The 17568-nt window shown below is 35.1% G+C and overlaps 2 protein-coding genes across 3 annotated transcripts in view; one reads left to right on the top strand and one right to left on the bottom strand.

Moving 5' to 3' along the window:
- The window catches only part of LOC150108877 (scoloptoxin SSD14-like), a 141470-nt gene that overhangs the window by 47411 nt on the left and 76491 nt on the right, over positions 1-17568 (bottom strand). The gene's annotated exons all lie outside the window — the stretch shown is intronic.
- The window catches only part of LOC150108878 (scoloptoxin SSD14-like), a 90260-nt gene continuing 74820 nt past the window's right edge, over positions 2129-17568 (top strand). The window contains exon 1 of one of the 2 annotated variants that reach the window (XM_090410533.1): positions 2129-2217. In XM_090410533.1, coding sequence (XP_090266659.1) covers positions 2144-2217 — 74 coding nt within the window. In that variant the 5' untranslated portion in view covers positions 2129-2143. Of the gene's footprint in view, positions 2218-5253; positions 5507-17568 lie in introns of those variants that run through there. The other variant, XM_090410541.1, reaches the window with a different exon arrangement.

Raw genomic sequence — 17568 nt, 5'->3', positions numbered from 1 at the left:
ATATATATTAATGATACTGATGTTCTTTCCATGTAACGGACTGGCAACGCGCGCACACACATTTAGATTTATTTTTTATCTTCATATCATATTTGCGAGTCCGCTCAGTGAACTTGTTGTCCCTGAAAAATCTCGTTCAAAAAAAAACATAAAAAGACAGCGTTCGCCAATCAGAATCCGAGAAAACAGACTACCTTTTCCCCACCCTTTTTCTTTCACCTTCCGTTACACTAATTTTCGCTGTTATTCGATGTTAAAGCTTACAGGCATGCGGTGACAGCGCCTAAGACGATATGGGATTTAACTTTCAATTCCCACATCAGGCAGAGTAAGTAGTTCACTGATATGGGGAAAATTTACTTTCCGTTTAAATAACTTTAGCCTTTATTTCTTTATATTAGAATAACTATGAAAAGTCATTTAAGATTAACTATTTCTCTATTCAAAGTGTTATATGCAACTGGAAAATTATCCACATAATTATTATTAAATTTCAACTATGGTGCCACAGATAGGAAGAAAGAACGACCGGCCGTGAAATTAGTTTAGATACAAAGAAATAATCATCTGAGGTAACGTATGATGAAAGGTACAAGGAGTCTGAGAGTGTTGGATCTTGTGAGAGCATTCGAAAATTAGTCTGTAACAAATGTGACCTAAAAGGATCATAGTGGCTAATAGGGTTCCTAGTTAAGAAGGGTTATACGTGGAATCAGAGAGCTGGTTATTACGAGATTGCCTGAAACCATGCGATGAGATGAGCAACGTGGCCTAATTATAGGATAATGAGAACTGTTAATTATATATATATATATATATATATATATATATATATATATAAATTAACTATCTTTCCTGCAGGGCTGTGAATGGTTGGATAAGGAGGAAACCTCTCTAGAGACTAAAAAGAACTTTTTCAATCACTTCAAGTCTCCAATAAGCAAGATGGTGAAAAACACCTACCAGAGGCTTTTGTAAACATCGAATCCAGCCAGATTGGGGATTCGATTCAACATCTTGGTGGTTGGAGACTGAGCATTATCCACTCATCCCACCGGGTCGCCATTTTTGAATATCGCATATTTTGCATTTTGAATATTGTAATGATTTACACCAATTCTGAATCCTTGGATTGTGTGTTAATAAAAAAGTAAATTGATTTTAATTCTGTGCCCACTGTCGAATTTCGGATAAATATGAAAGATATCAGAGAACGTCAATTACATTTTAGCGGAGCTGCTATAAAAGTTAGTATAACTCGGCAATACGGGGAGTGGTAATATGCTAAATAAAGAAGAGAAAAACTGAACACCGAAATTCTTTTGTCTAATCAAGTTATTTGAATATTAACAAGTCGGTGCATAACACATTAAGACTCGCTTATTGCAACACTTAAATCTTAAAATAAAAAAGAATGAATCCCTTCAGTATTTTTAATGTGAAAAATAGCATTTTATTATCTCAAACCACCTAATTAAACTGCAATGTTTGCAAATGAGGACCTTGAGCTGGAAAAAAATTCGTTTCGTGCAAACTTTGGACCGGCGAGGAAACTCGTCTCGCGCACAGATTCTTCTGTGCTGAATTTGCACAGATAAACGACCCGAGTTTGGTAACCGAGGTAATGTGGTAGCGGTATTATCAATGATCGAAAATTCGTCATGACGAATCCATTACCGTGTTGATGGCAAGTTTTAATTATGACCTGTGCTTTTATGAATATTAAAGAACATCAGCCAAGCAGTGGGTTAAAAGTAGATTTTAGACGAAACGTTAAAATCAGGAAATAATGATAAACAGACGACAGACAACCCAATTTCATAATAAAATTAAAATAATTGAATTAGTTTTCGGATCAGAAATATTCACACAATGAACTTCAACCGAGGGTTGTTTTATGATAACCTGTATCATAAGAGAAGTTGTAATTGTGTTGCATATCTCAACTACCATTAGAGGCTGTTATCAAATGTAAATGCATTTACTTCAGATAAGGAAATTACGCACACAGTTTTCTGTGGAAAGTCATTTTTATTTTTAGAATGAGAAAGTATAAAATCCACTGTATTTATGACTGAGGATGAGCACTAGATTAATTACATCTCATTACCTTATAAATCTCTTTGTAAAAACTGTCCAGTAAATGGAGATGAATTCTAACTGTCGATCAGGACATGCAAGGAGGGACTTCTCTCTTCCGGAAACCGAACGAGAATAGTAAGTTAACGGAAGATTGCAGATTTAGAGTTATAGATTTTCTTTTCTTTTTTTTAGGATTTTTTAATTAAACAGTTTTGCAAGTTTCGGTTTGTATCGAATTTATTAATCTTTTCTGTATTGTCCTGCATTTCTTTTAGACGACTCTGTAAACCTTTGTGTTTTAATGCAAGTTTGCATTTTCCTTAATTTAGAGTTTAAATACAACAAAAGGAAAATATAAGGAAATGAAATCCCTTCATAAACTAGCATCTACCCACACGTAAAGTTTATTCCGTCTGTATAACGTTCAAATGTACATAAAAATCTTAAAACGATGTGTGCATTGCGATATTTGTGCAAAAGCAAGGTAACATTAAACACCGGTTATTGCATATATGAACTGCAATAACGTGCATAATTCGCTGAATAATGCTAACAACGACTTGTGTGTTGGCGGAGGTCACCTGAAACGCTTACGAGGATTTAATTACAAGAATGTAAACAAATGCTTAGATTACGTTCCCGGTAAGATTGACCACAGGAATAACTCTTAGAACTCACATGCACTATACGCTATTCTGCGCGTGTTTGATGCAACGCACTTGTGTATTGTTTCGCTGTAAAAACAGTGTAGGGTGAATTAAAAGTACTCAAAGCAAAGTTCTCTCGGTGTCCGTTCCTTAGCAATGAACCAATTAAAATTACGACTGCGTATTCTTAATACATTTACCATAAAGCTGCAAGACATCAATCGCAATGTATTTAGCTTCCCGTACCCATTCGACTATTTCCTTGCGGTTGACCTACTAATACACTGGTCTTAATGCATTGCGTCTGGACAAATGGGACGGAAGAGACGCTTTTTTTTTTGACTTCTTGTCTGACCGGATTGACTTGCTGGCATCCTACTGTAAACACGTTTTTCATGGGGAAACGAGGTGTGCATAAAGAGAGGTTATTAGTCCGTGTATTTTCGATGTTGATCCAGGTAAATATAGAACATCAGTGTCAGGATTCACCTGATAACCGGAGATCAACCGTTGAAAGTAGATATTTGTTATTGAAAAATATTTCGATGTACAGGACTATTTTTTTTAATGTTAGCATTATCTATGAAAAGTTTTATAAACCTATCGCAACTTAATATTATTGATAGGCTAAAGTTAAATAACTGGATAATCCTGCAACATTAAACACAAGAGATGGTTTCACACCAAGATGAGAATTACATGCTACCCAACGTACTCACACACACACGTACGGGGGGGGGGGGGGGATTTAGGTGGATTCTTATCCAGTTAAGTCCCGAGTTAAGCAACGGGCTATAATGTCATAATCCACTGAGATTTTGTATGTCAAGATTATAAATTCTCCCTCCCGCTTCGTCTATTCTGAATTTTGATTGTTTAATTTTTGATAAGTGTCCCTCAGACATGTCTGACTCACATGGTGTAAAGTATGCCACTAACATATTCCATACAGCCTTATTTATTACTTATTAGATTTCACGCCTTATCATCCTTGCACTTTATCCCGTTCCTTGCGTCAAGTTAGATGCCAAGTGGCCCCAAAATCTGTTGCTGTTTTAACTATTAAGGTAAAGGTGCAGACTTCAGAGCACCTGTAGAAGCCATTTTGATTGATTGCAATCAAAAGCAAATATACATCCCTGCAGTGTCTTATCGAAATTTTGTCATAGATAATGACAGAAACAAAACATTTTCTCGGCCTTGAATGCATCTATGCCACGATGCAGCTGATATGCATCGGTGTACGGAGGTTCACGAGTTACATGAAGCTAAGAGTGCAGAAAAAACACTTACAGGTTCGAGTCTGGTCACCGTCAGAGGAACTTTTTATAGACCGTCTTTCGGCCGGTTCCCGAGTCAGTCATTCTCTAGCACAGGAAATAGTGTTTTCCTACGTTTTCTCTATATGAGTAGACAAAGGTCAACAAACAAGGCACTGTATAAAAGGCAACAGACGAATTGACAATGGTTTGGCCAAGATAATCACTCATTTATCGATATATCCTGTTGTTGAAATTAACTTTTTTACTAAATTGCTTAATTATCTTTGTGCACACGGAATGTTTTCCAAATGTTTAAAACAATTTGATGGTCGCGAACCTTTTCTAAAGAGTATGCCAAAAAACAAAAGAAAGCAATTCCCAGATCACTTGTCAGTGGATTGTGGTTAAGAAAAAATATCCAGTATTTGTTTGGTGTATACTTTTCACTTAGTGGTTAATACAATCAAGTTAAATTATTACAAATAAACATTATTAGTTTTTATATCAGTGACAAGAATTAAAAATTCCTAACGCCATAAGTTCGTCATCGCAAACATTAGCACAAACATGCGATGTAGTATTTCAGGATCTTGGCGCTTCTGCAGAATCGGATATGACGCCAAATAATGAAAATTCAAGCAATAAAGTCTTATAATATCCGAATTTAAGTGACTGTATAAATCTTGATAAGAATTTATTTTTCACTTTATCTTCCTCCGTCTTTCCACTAGCTATACGGATATGAATGAAGAGATACCAACCGACATCAAAATACGTCACGTGCAGCGTAAGGTCGTCAAAAATAGCAAAATTAAAATGCTTAATCGGGATCCAAATATTCACTTCTTCCGCCTTCTGAGCCCCCTGACGGCACGATTGCCTTTCTTCCGTGGGCTCTTTCATTCTTCCGGCGAAAGCACAATTCCGAACGCGCGTCAAGCTATCGCGATTTCATCGAAAGATTTCATATCGCAAATCAAGCCACAGGAATGGATCGCTGAATGAATCAATACATCCGTGCCGCGGCGGTATTCGGACGGAGGTGACAAGGAGATACAAAAGGATAGGTTGAGAGATGGGGAAAAAAAAAAAAATGAATAATCGAAAGAAACGGTTGACTCGCGCGCGTTATGTCGCCAGCATTAGGTGAATTACGTAGTATGTGACGTCACGGCAAAGACGGTACCGGTACCGGTACAGGTGTCAGTATGAAGAATTTCCGGAACAAGTGTGAGCCAATAACAGTTACTGCACGCGGCATTACAAGGTAAATCGCGTCGTCTGCTCGTAGTTGTTCGACACTCTTACAGGTGTCTCGGAACAATTGAGCACAGAGAATTAAGTTGTTTGCGGTGTCGTCCGTCCGTAGAACATCCCAATGGAAAATCCGTGCCTCGCATGCGAGTGAAGTGGTTGTGTGACAAACCAGAACAGTGGGTTAATCTTCATGCAATTATCGTAGGATCAAAGAATAAAACACCGTGTAAACATGGTTTTTAATCCATTCAGGTTTCGGTAAGCCACTTTTAGATTTATATATATATATATATATATATATATATATTTATTTTTCCGTAAAGCAGACAACCTCTCCTTGCTGTGTGCGAGCCTGCTAACATCATAATGGTGTCATACTTCATCCAAATTTGTTTTCCGTAGCATTATCGTGCTTGAGTAATGGAATTTTTAAAAAAAGGAACAACCAATAAATAATTCCAGCAGATAAATCCAGTAATAAATAATTCCAAGACATGAGATGATTTTTCAAATAAACCGATGAAGTTTCATATTTTTAATTATATCAAACTCATTACAATAACTTATCGCTCGACTTATAAAATTAGAATTGTGTTATCCATTTTTTTGGTATTTGGAACTGTTTTCAATTACAACCAAAACAACTAAGACTAGTGTATTGTCTCTATATTGTTCTGGCCGACCCTTTCACCTCTGTATGAGAGCGGTTAATTTGAAAAGTTCCTATAAACTACGTTTTAACATAATCTTGTGAATAACGTATAGGAATCATAGTTCTGAAACTTTTGCAAACGATATAGGCAATGTTTCACACGCGTTATTTACTACAACGACGTTTTTTTAATATACAAATCAAAATTAACTATTCATTATTGCCTATCTTTCACTTGGCTTCAAAAGCGATAAGACCCGAGTAAAAAAAGGCATACTTGTGAGTAATATACATTTGTGCATGCAGTTGTTATTGAACACTTTACAAGTAAAGCTGGACAGTTTATTTTTCATACAAATCATATCAGATCCCATCGATATTTGAACATACACGCGGGCCCTGTGTAATATGCAATTATACGGAACACATGAACTATATTGATTAATACGGGCAGAATGGATTACTGATTCACTCCCAGGAATAAATAAATCCGCAGTTTTTGCACCATCCCACAGATGTCAGATCAGATGAACTTGCATTTAGCAGAAGTCTTCACAAAACCCTTCTAATGGCTTCTTGATCTTAACTTCGATGCAATGGTTTTTTTTTTTATTTTTAATAGTTCCTGGAGTAACAAAGTTCTTCCAGTCCTGAAATCGGAGAACACTGGTTTCATAAATGTCCAAAGAGATTAGATGCTTTCTAGGACTTTTTATAATTAGGATGTTATTTTTTTGGACCAGAACTCCTGTCTCATTATAAAGTTCCAGGCGACTAGATTTCGGGAATCTGAAAGATTCCATTCTGTTGAACTCTTTCAGTAGACGTTGAAAAACAAACTGACAATTTGGAACAAAGGAAATTATTCCTCTTTATAGGACCACATCGGAACTTTTATACTCGTATTTCGTCGCCTGGGTTTACTGAGATGAAGTGATGTAGAGGATTCAGGGACGGAAATTGCTTCTATGGAACTAGATTGAAGCTTTTTAAGTTGCTACAACTGGTCAATAAGCAGAAGAACGGTGATGGCAACAAGTTGCTAAAAAGAGTTCTACAAAATGAAGATTGAAGGAATTTTCCAACTTTGATAAGGAGAGAAAGATTAGCCAAGGGAGGTTACTATTGAAATTGGGTGAAAGCGTAGTCAGCAGAGTCGTAGGGGTTAAAGTTTTGGATATGAGTGTGCTGAATGAGAGGAATGGCTTTGTCGGAGATGTCTGTGACTTATCCGTAAATGAATTAAATGATAAGGACTGTGTAAATAATATGAGCCTATGATGACTTGCGACTCCATGGAGATGTCCGGTTAATAATAAGCCCGCAGACGACATAACATGACAAATATATATTGGCATTTGGCCAACATTTAATACAAATAAAAGAACACTAAATTACATTAGCAAGTTGTCAACTTGGTTATTATGCTACATTCTTGTCCTTAAAATATTAACATTAAATGGCGTATTTTTATGTAACATTCCATAAGATTTTTTGTGACTAATATTTATTTAATGCTCTGCCATTTCGGAATATATTTAACATGTATCGAAATCTTAATATAAGACTGCTTTCTGTCAATTGTTTTCTTCGTTAAAGAAAGCGCTACAGTTTTTGTATTGGTTTCGACCAAAAGAATAATATCAACAAATTCTTAAACTTATACCTCAGGGGAAAATAAAGTAACGACGTACAGCAGCACATTGTTTTATAATTCTTTGTACGTGTAACACTTTATGATAACAGTAATTTTCCATCACAGTGATGCCCAACGTCTGTAACTAATTTTCAGTTACTTCAAGCATTGCAGTGACATATCTACAGATAAAAAATAAGAAAATCAGGCTCACAGTTTGGTGTGTATTTCTTACAAACAGTTTTTCTAAACCTGTCTGAGAGTTTATTACAGCAATTTATAAACGATTTTCAAGATTTTAGGAGGTTTTCCCCCTTCGAAAACCTGTCAAAACTTTCTGTTCTTGAATATGGTGTCAAACTTCTGTATTTCAAAAACATTGCGGTATTCCTATAAGACCAAGTAGCGTGTGCACCATTGCTTCTCTAAAGAGAATTTTAAGACAATTTTAAAAACGATGGGCTCGTTTAAATTAAGGCCAATGTGAGTATGGCTGCGAGGCTTGCGGATTACGTTTATTAATGTCATTCCTTCTATCGGTTTGCCTGTTCTAAAGAAAAACTTCGAAGTTGTTCTGAAAAGAAATCGCCGCATCTCTCCTTATAAGACTAGCTAACTGAAGAAACTAAAAGGTGAGCTACCTTTAGTTCCTTATATTCTTCTCTTCCTAAACGAGGATTCGAACCCCGGTCTTTCCAACCAAAGGGTGTCTTTATTATACTGACTGACCAAACGAGGAGGCTCTTTACTGATTTTGAAAGCCAGGAATGATCTGATGCCATTTACATTTTCATTAATTAAAAAAAATATATGAAAAATACAAAACAATTGATACTTAAAAATAAAATCAACTAAATGAAAATTTTAAATTCTCCAGCCATTCTTCATTAGCAGTTGCTATTTTTACTGTCTTTTTATGAGCAGAAGGTTCGGTCTCGTTGTATTTTCACACCTTGCAGGTTCATAGTTTAAGGAGGCTATCATTTTGTGGTCAGTTCTATGTAAATTTGATCTACGCTCTTATTTTGTCCATGGACTTTAGTCATTGCCTTGAAGTTATCCTTACCTTTTTTTTATATATATTCTGACTACCTTTATTTGGTGTACAGTTCAGCATCTTATATTTCAAGATGACTCTAAATGATGACTCAAGATGCTTTCTTCTCATGGCTGCTGGCATCAGCTTGGTCATAATTACTGCCATCTTTATATCAGGATTATCAGTATGACACATCGCCAAATTATGTGCTCAACTCTTCAAATGAACTTCTCAATTTAGTGAACCTCATTTTTGCTTTTTTTTTTTTTTTGATATTGCTACACTACGTTCCTGTCGTTGTCTCATCTGAGACAGGCATGCTATCCTATGCCTATTCCCGAATGCCTGTCGCAATTTAAAACGCCTTTTAACTTCAGTTTTCTAGTTATATTTTATGATTTGTAAAAGTGCTATGTGAGTTTCTAGTGGGAGATGATGTTAACATTCTGTTTTGTTCCAGTACATCAACTGTGTAAACAAATAATACAAGATAATAGCTAATCATGAAGTGTATTCACGACTGGCTTCTTGCATAATGAGAACAGTTGAATTCCCTATTGCTGCCTTAGGCAATTGTAGAGGAAAAGGTGTATTGTCCTACATTATGAAAACAGTCACTCCCAAGATCCGTTTACACCTTTATGGAACTCTCATCACTAGAATGCATGCTACATCCGTGGACGTGCTAGAACTAATTCGATAGTTGTATATGTCATATTACTCAAGGACAAATCGGTCTATTATATTATGTGGAAAATGAGTTTTTCGAACTGAAGGGGAGTTAGCCGCTTATACGAACGTAGCAGCGAACGCCTCAATTAAGTGACAAAAAATACATTTGTGAGGTAATTGCTTAAGGTCGAGTGGCTTCCTGTGACGAGTCTTGGAACCATTGAGGTGGTATACCGTGTAATAATAACAGCATCAAGTAGCAATCAGAAAACGAAGCATTTGATTCAATTTTTGAATTGCTATTTTCATTTAACTTGAGATTACGAATTTGCAATCTAACTTTGAAGCTTTTTTTGGAGGATGCGAGAGAGCAAAAATTTTATTTTGCAAATATTTAATGCAAACAATGAGAAAAAATAACGCAGTAGTATCCATCTAGCAAGTGATGTTAGAGAAAGAGATGCTAAGTACTGTATTAGTAATGCCAGAGAAAGCTATTGAAAATGTTAGTAACAATCTTAAGTGTATTTATAGTCAATCAAATTATGGATAATGTGTGTGTACACAATGGATTCATTATGAAAATGACTTAAATTTGCACGAAATTATAAAGACCAGATTAAAAACAAAAAAACGTTTAGTGTGTTGAATTGAAGTTATCATAACACGGTAGTTGTCGCCATCATTTAGTAGAATATTTTAAAATGAAACAAATCGAAATATCCAACTATCTGCTACTATTTTTTTCCCTTATATTTTCGTATACCGCTTATTCATCTATTATGATTATTATAAAAGCAATATACTACTTGAAATTAGAATACATTGTAACTTATTTTTCAGTTTATTACAATAAATGTCAACAAATTGTAAAAATTACTTTTGGAGCCATATCGGAACATTCCACTGAGTCGACGACTTATGAAAATATCAGAGGTCGACTTCATAAACAAGCAAAATTTAATGTATAAGAATAGAAAGTAATAATAGAATGGAGCAACCGCACTGCATTTTATTCCTCGGAGTTACGACAGCCCTGAAACGTGTTCTGGCACAATCACACAAATGGAGTTCATTTACAGGCTGTTGCATACTAACTGACAGCTCCTCTGTATTGACGACCTTCACTGTTATCGTTTAACCTGAAACAATCAGGCCAAGCTCAGAGATCCAACTCAACTTTCATCTCCTCGTTTCTGATAATGAAAATAGTGCCTGTGAGCTAGAGAATGATAACTGGAGTTGATTTTAGTTTTTATTCACCTTTACGTGAAAATTCGTTATAGGGATATACTATGGCTAAAATTGAATCTAGATCTTACCAAGCAAAGGGCATCGTTCTATCGACTGCGTTATGGGAAGGGAGTGGGGTTGGGGCTCAATATTGCTTTCGTATAAACTCGTCTTCTATGTAAAGAATGTATATAATGTATTTCTTTAGTCGTAACTTATTTCCTCTGCTGTTCTATCGAGACAAATGATTGGGGGGCAAAAGTGGTCATGCTATGCATCAAATAAACAAGTCAATTAGTAGCTCTTAAATCAGAAAAAAAAAAAAAGAATTTGGCTCGAATGGTTCTATAATTGTATTATCAGGGAAGATGACTATGAGCAATGAGATATTTATTAGCTCCTTTCCATTTCGTTTTACAAACTGTTTAGCATCAAATTATGTGGACATAAGGCTCATCTAACACCCTAATATCCACCCACAGTATTAATTCACTATAAGTTTCCGATTTTTTCTAAATGAGATTGTCCAAAAGAATCGTGCAAGATAAAGAAAATATCCAAGTTTATTAAGTTCTCACAGTAAACAATCTCCATAATTAATGTTCGCTAATTAGCCTTTCCAGAATGAGTAGCGTGGGCGTATACTATCAATAGGGATAAGACGAGTCAGCATCGTTTATGATTTAAAGGAAATCGTTGATGTCTATTAATAGAAAAATATCTTTCTCTATAATAGAACAGAATCGGAAAGTAAACAGTAGGAAAAAACTTAAAACGGAAGTTTCGCACATCTTAAGGTAAGATGTTATTAAAGCATCAACTCCAGATGCTTAAAACAGGTTTAAGGCACTACTTTGTGTACAACTTATGTAACACGAGGCTTTCTTATGAGAGGGAGAACAGAATCTTGTCTCTATTTCCTTTTGTGTTAAGTCTCGCAGACTTCATTCCATAGAAGCTGCTCCCAACATAACAGTGGAATTGTGTGTGCCGAAATTGTCAACTATTTACAAAAATAGGTCAGGCATGTACAAAGAATGTGTATATATAAGTTCTGATCTACATCCCTGTCATGGGTTGGATAGAGATCGTTAATAGCGAACTTACAAAGAGGTTATTACTACAGCAGCCGGAGGATACACATTGGATTACAGCATTAAACGACTGAGAAGTTTTAATTTGCTTAAATTATTAGCAAAACCAAAAGCCCTTAAAAGCAGCTTAAAGATAAGATGAACCTGAAGTTCTAAACCATTAAATAGGGTCTTTTCAAATTAAAATTCAATCAAAACATGCTGTTGCCATCGGGTTGGCCCATTTAACGAAAATGGATCTCAGATCCGAAAATGAAAGGAGAAACTTCTCAGAATTGCTACAGATTGACACACTTTATTTTTAATAAAAGCCATTGCTGATAAACCTTTCCCTTTAAAAGAGTATGAAAATTAATCACGATGATAAAGATTTCGAGTTTACTAGTACCATTGGCTAATATCCAGAGTTAGTTTTATTGTGAAGCCATTCCCATAATGCTCCATTGGAAGAGACCACCATACTGATGACAATTTCAGAAGTCCTCTACAATTATGCAATTAAGTAGAAATTCCTCGTCAGTTTGATGATTCTAAGAGATGGTTTATAAATGTGTCATCAGAACGATGAAATTTGATGCAAAAGAAATTTCACGTTTTAGAATATTACCTTTTCTTATCTGAAGTCTTTATTGTTCAGTCATTTTTTGTCTGTAACTATTTAAAAAAAAAAGTTACAGACGTTATAAATCTGTTTCATCGATACTGCTGTGCAGGTTTCTTATATGAAAGTACATGGCAAAGGCAGCATCAAATCCGAATGACAGTGTCCTTATTAATATGGTATTAGTTTGGGAAGGGGGGGGGTGGACAATTTCTCAGTTTTTTTTTTTCTCGGATTCCATGCATCTCTGAATGGTTTGGCTAGACAAACTATGCATAACTTCCAGGCCGCCTGACAGCACTATTAACTGCAACACTCCGACTCCAAGCTCTACAAAGAGAGCATCCAATAAATTATTTATTATCATGTTTGATAGCATGCATGCGGTGCTTGATCGCGATCATAGCTCCATATTTTTCTAATTATCTTTATTTTAGTTGCACTTCAAAGCGAATGCAGAGTAAAACTGGAATGATTGAATTCTGCAAGCAGCTCCATCCCTAAAGTGGAGATGGTCACATATTCTGATAACTAATATCATCCCTGTTCACGCTCAGTAAAATTTAATTCCAAATCTCATGCCGATTTCAGAACAGGAAGTTCATTCCTAGATTATTACAGATTCTCCTCCCTAAACTGAACTGGGTGCCTCCGTAACACTTGGCCTGGATTCCAATTTCATAATGACAAGGGACATTTATAAGGCTTTTTACTACCGAGGTGTGCTGAGCTAGTCCTAGATCCCATAGCTGATAAGGACAGAAATCATTTTTAATCCCACAAGCATACACAAACCGGCCTGAAGATACACCCTTATCAATGAACAATCATAATTACTATGAAATACAATAGAACCATCTACACTCTGGCTTAAATGCGAGGAAAAAATAGATTCTAAGGTGCTGGGACTCCAGATTTACGTGTTGCTTATGGAGGATCCTGGAAGTGTGGGGGGGGGGGGAGGGAAGAAGACTGCAATGAATCGATCCCCTATTGGTTATTAACTGGTTATGAAACCAGTAAGCCAATATAGGACTAACTGCGGATCTATTACAAGACACTACTCACCCATCCCGAAACGTGGAATTACTTTGCATTGCGATTTCAGTACTGAGCACTGATTAGCACCTGTACGTGCCACCTTGTGTGGAGCACAGCACCTTAACCATGCATGGTGATGTTCCGCAAACTGCATATTAACCTTGGCTTCACGAGTAACTGCAGCTGCCTTTCAACATCAATCACTCTACACTGTCTACTCATAACAAGCAAAACCCTTCATATATTACCAGCCCTGCTGAAAGCAATTATGCAATAGTCAAATTCAAGTGTTAGTGAAACGTACATGTGTACCACCACAAGAAAAACAAGAAACAATCACCCTCACTGCTCCTACTGGGAGAAATGCGCATGAATTTTAAGTTTCCCTTCAATGGAATTCTGTGGATACCCCATTAACAGAATGGTCAAATTATATTCCTTTCTTGTTTACAATTTCACTGCAAGCAGTCAAGCGTATCACTCCATACGCGCAAGGAATTTTAAATAAAGAAATCAAACTGGCTAATTAATGGTTAATTATTCGTATAGTTACAATTCAGATTTCGTCATCTGATTTGTTCTCTGAAAAACAGCCGGAGTTTACTCCGTAGTGAATCCTACCACTTAATGAAAGAGCGCATAAAACTCACGATGCTGCGTAACTTTTCTAGGCAATTCAATTTCTTTTATTTACTTATTTTGTTTTTCAATTTACACCGCCAATAGTGTAATCTTTCGGAGATTTGTGTAGCAAATGCGAGCTTCCACATAAAACACACATGGTGTAAACTATATAAACCGTTTCGTGCAGATATTATAAACAAAATTCGTATTCCTGTTCGAAGGTCTGTTGTAGACCCTCACCTATTTGGTCAGTTTGATTTTGAACATGGTGTAATATTTTTATCTAGAAACAAAAAAAAATCTTAGACATTTCGTTATTAGTAACAAGAGATAAGCAAAGCTTTATTTTTATGGAGCACCCTTGGATCGGAAGGCGTTGATTACAGTGCTTTTTTGAATTAAAAAATAATAATGAATCTCCACTTCAAGTTTCAGAGATCGTAACTGCTAAAATTACAGCAAAGGTAGGTAATAACACCTATATGATAATTTGATTATTTTTTTTTAATTTAAAAATATCTGCAGTCAAAATACACTTTTGATTCATGCACTATATAAAATAACGCTTTCCTCATCTCTTGATACAAAAGGAGCAACATGAATCATAAGTTCAGAGAAAATATGAAGCCCTTATTAGGATTTTATTTGGAAATATGGAAATCTTTAATTGATCGCATGAACACGGAGGCTATATAGTAATTGAAAGCGATTGGGACTGTGCCATGGGTATCCATCAGAGAAAGGAGGTAACCCTAACACTGTAAGAGAAATGCATATAGCAAATAAACAACTTAATTCTTGGATTAAATTTTATTAAAAATAAAACGTAACTGCAATTTACAGTATCTCTTCATATCATTCTACCAATCTAAAAGTAGAACGTATCTGCCGTTTGCAATATGCATCCTATTTCTGGCTCTGGGTAGCAATTTTATATCGTCATGGAACAGAAATTAAAAATAAAAAAGCAGTAGGAAACAAATTGGGGAAAGGAGACTAACGCGTTTGTCTAACAGTCGTATGAGTGTGAATATTAAACAGTTACAATCTGTGGCTAAGTATTATATATTAATATAATACTTAGTTTTATTAATATATATTAATATATTATTAATATATATTAATAATATATATTAATATATATATAGTTTATTAATATATATTAATATAAATTATTATATTAATATATATTAATATAATAATTTATTATATATAAATAATAATAAATTATCTTGTCATTAATTTCGTTCTTTCCTGATATTCTGGCACATGTCCAAATGTTTTTAATTTAAAGGCTACTTGGTTTACTCAAATTTTTTCTAAAATTTTGTAATTCTACTTTTTCTTTAAAAACTATTTCAAATCCTAATAATTTTGTAGTATTTAATTCCTGAATGAATGCCAGTTGTCAATGATTAAGGTTAAGAATGTCAATGACAACTGCCTTCAAAATTCATAGTACTTGACTCAAACTATACCTCTTTCCTATGAAAAACACTTTCACATTTATATGTGAATTAATAGGAATAATTTTTTTTCTCTAGAAGCCAAATTGAAGAAATAGATTCAGAAACTAATTTAAAAAGAGTGATCGAATTATACTTTGTGTTAGGTAGCAGCAGAAAGCTTAGCATCATAGTACTGGTCATAACTCATTGGTATCCCACTGATTAATTTTAATAACCACGCGATATACGCGAGGATTTTAAAATGTATTTTAAGTATAACTTAGCCTTAAATGTCATAAAATATATGAGTAATTTATTTCCTAAGCGTTTACATAAAAATGCAGAAATGTAAACGTATTCTAGGAAATTAGAAGTGAGTATAGGAACACCTGTGTCACGTCAAGTGAACAAAGTACACCTAAGTCGCAAGGCAGTGGATGTATAGCAAAAATTTCTTGAGATTTCTAGAAGTACCTCGAACAAAACGAAATGCATACCACGGTTTTTGTTGTTTTTTTTATCAGATACCATTGTTAGATACTCTAAAAAAAAATATTTCTGATATAAGCAATTCTTTAAGAAATGTCTGATAAAGCTACGCAAGTTTTATCTTTATTACGTTCTTGTGAGGTGACAACACAGATTTTGCTCTGAATTTGAAGTGTTAATCGTTACAGATAAGAATTAAGATAACTCCCCTTATCAACGTACCTATGCTTTCAAGCATGTTGGTGGAAATGTTTATCTTAATTCGCAAAATGGGGTACAGAAAGTTTCGACATTCAGCTAATTTATAGAAATTAGCTAATTTAATTTACTATCCTAGAAAAGTGCGCAAATTTTTCATTGACTATCAGGAACAGAAGTTCGTTGGTTTGGAATTAATTAGCGCAAGAACGGCAAAACCATCATTCTGCACCTTAAAATGAAGGCTGCACCAAGAGTTGTTTCGGAATTATGGATAAAGCATCTAAGGCTACGATCATAACTAGTGTATGATGTGTGTGTTAATTGTACATGCCCTTCTGACCAGTTTGCGGGATGAAAAACAGTTTCCTGGAGAAATACCTCCCGCTAACTCATCTTCCAATAAAATGTTCTTAAAATGTGTTCTTCACATTCATCGATCCCAAATCCCAGCTAAAAGACATCAACGTTACGACTGAGCTAACTGAAGTCGGTATCAGATGTGAATGCAATTATCAATCAAAGGAAAGGGAACAGCGGAATATTGTTTTCTAAAGGTAACTACACTATATCAAGTCTGTTCAAAGAATTGCTACGTTGACTACATCGGTTAAAAAAATAAGGATTCGAAAAAAATAATGGGAAAAAAAAATCCAAATTTCATAATTTTACTTAAACTTCAATATACATACTTACACCTTAGCATCAAATATAACCCGGTAAATTAGGGTTACAAAGATTATAAATCCAGAGTTACACAGAAATAGATGTAGTATTTGAGACTCGTTTCTTTAACTTCGCAGAAGACAGATCCTCAGAATCTCAAATCATCTAGTGACAAACCTTAACTGTCACAAAATTCTTGATATTTTTAGTTTTTATGTGAATACATAAATACATAAGATTTCTATTTATTTATTTAGGAAATGAAGTTGATATTTTTACTTTGCTTTATTAATGCCGGCCTGGTTGGCCGAGTGGTTAGCGTACCCGTTCTCCAGCTAAAAAAAGCTGCGGGTTCGAATCCCGCCGTGGGGATGGATGTATCTGATTGTCTGTGAAAGTGCTAGTGGTGGCAGGGGGTGGTAGATGGCGTTGGTGTTAAATGATGAAGGTTGGTGGAGTAGTGAGACGAGAGTTGTAGAGTCTTTGGACTCCCTGGGGGTGTGATATAATAATCCACATTTCAAATGGGTATTGTAAACAGCAATGCACTAATTTATTTTGGATGAGTTTTTTTTTTTTTTTTTGTAAGCAACAGGATGAGAACTGCTTGTTTCCCTCCCCCCAGTGATTTGGCTACACACATTGTTAAATAGAAGCTGCAGAGAAGAACACAGCAAGGGGGAAAAAATGCTTTTCCTAGCTAAATGCAGCTTAAAAAAAGTAAAGTAAAAATAAAACCCGCACATTTTTGAGAGCAGTGAAGTGAAGGAAAAATGTGCGACTCATTTGTCACACTAAACTGGATCTGAAAATTTGAAATTGTGCTATTTTAGTTAATTTCCATGTTGTTCTTCAAAATTATGTAATTAATATGTCAACAGTGATGAGTATGAATGCAATTTGTGACTGAACGTTAGCTCATACGCA

Source organism: Typopeltis vanoorti, chromosome 2, assembly GCF_054136105.1.
Source record: "Typopeltis vanoorti isolate ZY-2024b chromosome 2, IOZ_Tvanoo_1.0, whole genome shotgun sequence".
NCBI classification, from domain to species: Eukaryota; Metazoa; Arthropoda; class Arachnida; order Uropygi; family Thelyphonidae; genus Typopeltis; species Typopeltis vanoorti.
This window is presented reverse-complemented; position numbering and strand designations above follow the sequence as displayed.